The sequence below is a fragment of the Microtus oregoni genome, unplaced genomic scaffold (genome assembly GCF_018167655.1).
Source record: "Microtus oregoni isolate MIOR12 unplaced genomic scaffold, Mior012 000027F_ref0000203, whole genome shotgun sequence".
In the NCBI taxonomy this organism is placed as follows: domain Eukaryota; kingdom Metazoa; phylum Chordata; class Mammalia; order Rodentia; family Cricetidae; genus Microtus; species Microtus oregoni.
Genome location: NW_024543086.1, coordinates 34,732,697 through 34,738,696, shown reverse-complemented (window position 1 = coordinate 34,738,696; position 6,000 = coordinate 34,732,697). Strand labels below are relative to the sequence as shown.

Here is a 6,000-nt window from a genome sequence, read left to right as displayed (position 1 = left end):
ATATGTTTGAGTTCTTTTTCTTGGTTTTCTTTAAGTGATTTGCTGATATGTTCCAGTTTTTTCTTTGTTTTTTCCTCCACATCTTTAAGGTAATTTCTCATTTCATCTTTAAGAATTTCAAACATTCTCTTGAGGTTATTTTTTAGATCATTTTCTTCTGGTTCATCCATATTTGGTCGTTCAGGTCTTACTTTTGTAGGGTCTTTAGGTTTTACTGGTATTGTGTTGCTTTTTGTGGTGTAGCATGTGATCTTACCTTTTCTACTCATCTTTTCCTCAAATAGGTGTGGTTGGGGCTGTCTGAGATTCTGTTGAATAATCTAGGTGACAGTACATCCAAAGCTCAGATGGTTGTTCCTCATGGTACAGTCAGTGTCGCAGTTCTAGTGACCCAGTTGGTTACTCCTGTTCCTGGAGTTAACTCAGTGCTCCTGTGCTTTGGTCTGCTTCCTTGGAGTTTGCTGTCTCAGGCCTACTGTGGCCTAGGCTGCTGGCTTTGATCTGTTTCTGTAAATTTTTTGTTGTTGTTGTTTTTTGAGACAGGGTTTCTCTGTAGCTTTGGAGCCTGTCCTGGAACTAGCTCTTGTAGACCAAGCTGGTCTCGAACTCAAAGAGATCCGCCTGCCTCTGCCTCCCGAGTTCTGGGATTAAAGGCATGCACCACCACTGTCCAGCTGTTTCTGTAAATCTTGGTCTGGATCTCCTGTTGTAGAAGTCCCTGGCTTGGAGTTGGACCTGTTCTGATGGCAATCGCTGGCTCTGGATCTGGTCGCTGGGTCAATCCTGATCTGCCGTGTCCTGGGACTGGGTTTGCTCCTGGCTTCTGTTCCTGGTGGAGTTTGTTCTCTCTGTGTCTTAGGTAACTGGTTCAGTCCAACTCTGTTTCCAGTGGAGGTTGCAGACTCTGAGTCAGGTCTTTGGCTTACTCCTGGTCTGCCAGTGTCCCAGGACTGGGTTGGCTCCAGGTTTCTGCTCCCGGTGAAGCTTGTTTCCTCCAGCTTTCTCTGTCCTTGTCTCATAGTTTTCTATAAACTGTAAAAGACTACCAGCATGCTAGAGAAAAGGATGGAGATATTTTTTCTCCCCAGTAACAAAACTACAAATAAATCCATTTCCCATTCCAAATTTCTGTTTCCTAATTTCTTTTTTTTTAATATTTATTTGTTATGGATATAACCTTCTGTTTGCATATATGCCTGCAGGCTAGAAGAGGACACCAGACCTCATTACAGATGGTTGTGAGCCACCATGTGGTAACTGGGAATCGAACTCGGGTCCTTTGGAAGAGCATGCAATGCTCTTAACCGCTGAGCCATATTTCCAGCCCTCCTAATTTCTTTTGAAATGCAGAGAAACTAAGATGATAGGTTTATGGACCTAAGAATGAATGGGTTGAGGGGTGGAAGTGAAAAATATCCAAGTACTTGCTAGACATACATGAGGATGCCAATAAAAACTCAGCATTTTATTCAATGAATGTACACTTTTTTAAATTTATTTATTAAAGATTTCTGCCTCCTCCCCGCAACCGCCTCCCATTTCCCTCCCCCTCCCCCGATCAAGTCCCCCTCCCTCATCAGCTCGAAGAGCAATCAGGGTTCCCTGACCTGTGGGAAGTTCAAGGACCACCCACCTCCATCCAGGTCTAGTAAGGTGAGCATCCAAACTGCCTAGGCTCCCACAAAGCCAGTACGTGCAGTAGGATCAAAAACCCATTGCCATTGTTCTTGAGTTCTCAGTAGTCCTCATTGTCCGCTATGTTCAGCAAGTCCGGTTTTATCCCATACTTTTTCAGACCCAGGCCAGCTGGCTTTAGTGGGTTCCCGATAGAACATCCCCATTGTCTCAGTGTGTGGGTGCACCCCTCGCGGTCCTGAGTTCCTTGCTCATGCTCTCTCTCCTTCTGCTCCTGATTTGGACCTTGAGATTTCAGTCCGGTGCTCCAATGTGGGTCTCTGTCTCCCAAAAAGAGGAACATGGGATGTACTCACTCATATTTGGTTTCTAGCCATAAATAAAGGACATTGAGCCTATAATTCGCGATCTTAGAGAAGCTAAATAAGAAGGTGAATCCAAAGACAAATATATAGGCATCCTCCTGAATATTAACCTTCATCAGGCGATGAATGTACACTTTTTAAAAAAGATGGGTCCATCGAGGTGGTGATAAGACATTTACCACCAAGGCTGACAATTGGAATCCAACCTTCAGGGTCCACATGGTAAAAGAACCAATTACCACAAGCTGTTCTCTGATGTTCTCACAGGCATATGATAAATAAGTATATTTTCCCCCTTTAAGATGGCTCAAATAGAGAACTGTCAAAAGAGCAGAGTGGCATAAACCTGTAATCCTAGGATTTGAGCAGTGGCTGCAGGAGGATTACGGGTTCAAGGTCAGCCTGGAATACATAAGACCCCCTTTTTAAAGAAGTTTTCTTAAAAAGGAAATAAAAAAAATAGGACTGTTGGATTTAATCAATAAAACTGAATCCCAAGTATTGTGTAAAAGACAAGATTATACTAAAAAATCTTCAGCCGGGGCTAGAGAGAGGTTAAGAGCACTGGCTGCTCTTCCAGACATTCTGAGTTCTGTTCCCAGCAACCACATGGTGGCTCACAACCATCTATGATCGGATCTGATGCTGTCTTCTGGTGTGCAGGCACACATGCAGTCAGGACACTATATACATAATAAATAAATAAACCTTTAAAAAAGAATCTTCACTTGAAACTCAAATTTACTAAGTATCCTGTATTTTATTAGGCATCTCCCAGCCAGAGGGCTTCCGGGTATGTGCACTAGAGCTTCCTTCACCCTGGCAAATGAATACTGGCAAATGAATAATAGTCTCTTTATCCTTTTTATGTTTTTTTAAAAATGCTTATAATTTATTTAGGCTGGTGGTGGTAGAGAATGCCTTTATCCCAGGGAAGCAAATACAGACACATCTCTGAGTTTGAGGTCAGCCTGGTCTAAAGAGCAAGTCCCAGGACAGCCATGGCTACTCAGAAAAACCCTGTCTCAGGAAGGGGAAAAAATGCGAATGTATTTTTTGTGCCCCTGCCTGTGCATGCACACCATGGCTCATGTGTAGAAATTAGAGGACAGAACTTCCAGATTTGGTTCTGTCCTTCCACCATGTGGGTCTCTGGGATGAAATTCAGGCTTAATGTCAAGTGCCCTAACCCAATGGGCTATTTCACCAGCCCTTCATCCCTTTCGCTAAGCCAGAGAGAACACAATGAGAGAGTAACAGCCAGCAGAGGTTAAAATCTCCTACATGCTTTATTGGACTTCAAAGAATCTTATGAAATAACACAGAAAAGCCCATGTGAGAGTGTCCAGGGGGCTACAAGGCAGTCTATAGCCTAGCACCCGCCTAAGACCGGCCCCAGCTGCACCCAACCCAGGCCCAAATTAGGATCTCAGGGTAAAGGCATGACAGAATGGGGCAGAGGGAAAAATACCTTTACAGCCATAGCAAAAACAGGTAAAGAAGAGAGTTGTCTGGAAGATGGGAGGCATGAGCAAGAAGTGGTTACACAGCAGCCTTCACATACAGATACTGTCTTCCTTTACCACCCCCTCCCCAAAACAGTTGTATCCGTTTTGAGCCTCTGGTCCAGGCTATGCAGTAACATGAAAATGGAGTCTGACAAGGGAGGATGCTGTGCAGGCACTTGGGAAATTCAGGAGATTTATTTTACTTTATTTTATTTACTTTAAAACTGTTTGTCTTTTGGTTCAAATACAATATCCTTGCACAGGGCACAAGAGCCCTGTGTCACGACTGTGGCTCCCATAGCCAGGGGAGTAAGTTGTCCTGAGCCCCAGCAGTACTGATGCTTGAGGAGCTTCAGGGAAGCACCTCGTAAGAGATACACTCCTGCAATATAGGGGAACAGAGGTAAGAGGAAGGCAGAAGTGGGCAGGGCAAGAGAGAAATGGCAAGTGCCTTATAGCCCACAGCTTTGGCATCTACTTATCCTCCACCTAAGAGAAGTCTCTCCCCAATAACGCAAGCCTGGCCTCTCCTCAAAACTCGTGACTTGTTCCCTGGGAGTTGGTTCATTCCCTGAATGGAGCCCCGGAGATCCAAATGAGCTCCAGGATGAGGTTCCCTCCAACCTATCACACTTCCACAGAACAAACCCCAGAGATTGGGACCTTGGCCCAGTCTGGGATAAGCAGAACAATGATGAGTAGGATGAAGAGATCTGAGGTACAGGTGTCACAAGTTACTCCTCCTATCTTCCCCACAACTGTTAGGAAAGTTGGGGAGTAATGGGGGAGAGGAGCTTGAAAGTAGGAAACAGAAACAAAAACCAAACCTCAAAACTGGGACAGCAGAGATGGTGGAGCTGGGACACTACGGGGATGGCACTAAGACATGCACTGGAGTGGAGAGGGTGTGACAGCAGCCATGGTTGGAAGGAAGGGTTTCAGGGCAGGCCGGCCATGGTGGTCAATTAATAAATAATGATGAAGGATCAAGGATGAGTGGGGCATGTATGTACAGTGCCCAGAACCCAGGCCAGCCCCTCCGTGCCCCACTCCAGGGGCCAGATAGCTCAAAGAAAGGAAGGGGGGAAGGCAAGGCTGTCTCAACACTGCCATCCTATCCTGCCTACTTCTTAAGAGGCTTCTTAAAAATTTTGAGGGGAAACTTCTTCCTGCCTGGGCTAGAGTCTGTCTCCTCACCAATAGAACCATTATCCTCCTCAGCCACAGCCTTCTTGCCAGCCAAGTGGGGAATCCGTGTGTTTCGGCTACCTTGCAGGGCTCGGCTGTCCCCAACTGGTGATGGTGTGTCTGGGTCTGGGGAACTAGGGCTATAAGAATGGGAAGAATCCAAAAGTGGGGAGCTACCAGGTGGGCCTGAAGGGTTCAGCTCCATCAGGCTGTGGGCCTTGTCTAGGCCGTGGTTCAGCGCCAGTAATGCCTTCTTGGCCAGAGCAGGGCTGTCAGGCAGTTTCTCCACCAGAGCTCCTGGATGGACCCCCTCAATCAGCCGATGGCTGCCATTGGAAGGCATGGCACTGAGAGCATCATCTGCAGCACGGCCCATCTGAGGAGGCTTGGGAGCCACACGCTGGCGGTCACTCATGTGGAGGGAGGACTCCGAATCGGAATGGGTCAAATCCCTGTAAGATATTGGACAGAGAGGAAAAAAGAACATAGAATATAGGGAAATGGGAAGAGGAGGAGAAGAAAATGAGAGGAAAAGTAGGATTATGGAGGAAACAAAGTGGGTAGAAATAGGAGAAAGGGAACAATGATGAAAAGAGACAGAAAGAAATAAAAACATGTTATTATATACCATCACCGTGAGGGAAACAGCTTTACATTGGCTGAATATCAAGGTCCTACACTGATAGAAACCATAGGCTCAAATTCCACAGGCATCCTCTTCAATAATCCACCTTCCCATGTCTGGTAAAGTTTATTAGGACTAAATCCTAAACTACCATAGAAGCATCATATTGCTCCAAATCACCATTTCCCATGCCTTCCTCCCCCCACTTAATTCTATCACACCTGGGATACATGCAGTCTAGGCCAGGCTCCAAAGAACAGGACACATGCAGTCAGCAAGCCTGGCCAAGGCTGGGGAGAAGTTAGAACAGCCTAGCAAACAATCTCTCATTCATCCCAAAGGCCGAGATGTTGCCTCTTCCTACCCTCTCACAGGATCTAAAGGAGGCCATGGAGAAGTTCTGCAGAGTTCAAATCAAAGCAGGAAGTGTGGGATTTGTCAGAGCTCTGCTGACAGGGAGAATTTAGAGAGGCATAGGAAGATAGAACATTGGCCTTTAAGGTACAGGGCTTGAAAAGAACTCTAAACCCTTCTGTGATCTTAGTTAGATAAGTCATCAAACTTTGCTGAGCCTCAATCTTTGCCCAATGAAGATGGTATCAAACTAATTACCTTACAAGACTGGAGGAACAAAAATGTTAACAAAGCACTTAGAAACTGCAAAGTATTGTAGAAGAAA

General features: G+C 45.7%; 1 protein-coding gene across 4 annotated transcripts in view; it reads right to left on the bottom strand.

The window, feature by feature from the left end:
- Positions 1 to 3,266: 3,266 nt before the first annotated feature.
- Positions 3,267 to 6,000, bottom strand: part of Stim1 (stromal interaction molecule 1) — a 193,676-nt gene continuing 190,942 nt past the window's right edge. For 2 of the 4 annotated variants that reach the window (XM_041675977.1, XM_041675978.1), the window contains one exon: positions 3,267 to 5,148. In XM_041675977.1, coding sequence (XP_041531911.1) covers positions 4,632 to 5,148 — 517 coding nt within the window. In that variant the 3' untranslated portion in view covers positions 3,267 to 4,631. The remainder of the gene's footprint in view (positions 5,149 to 6,000) is intronic. The other 2 variants (XM_041675979.1, XM_041675980.1) reach the window with 1 other exon arrangement.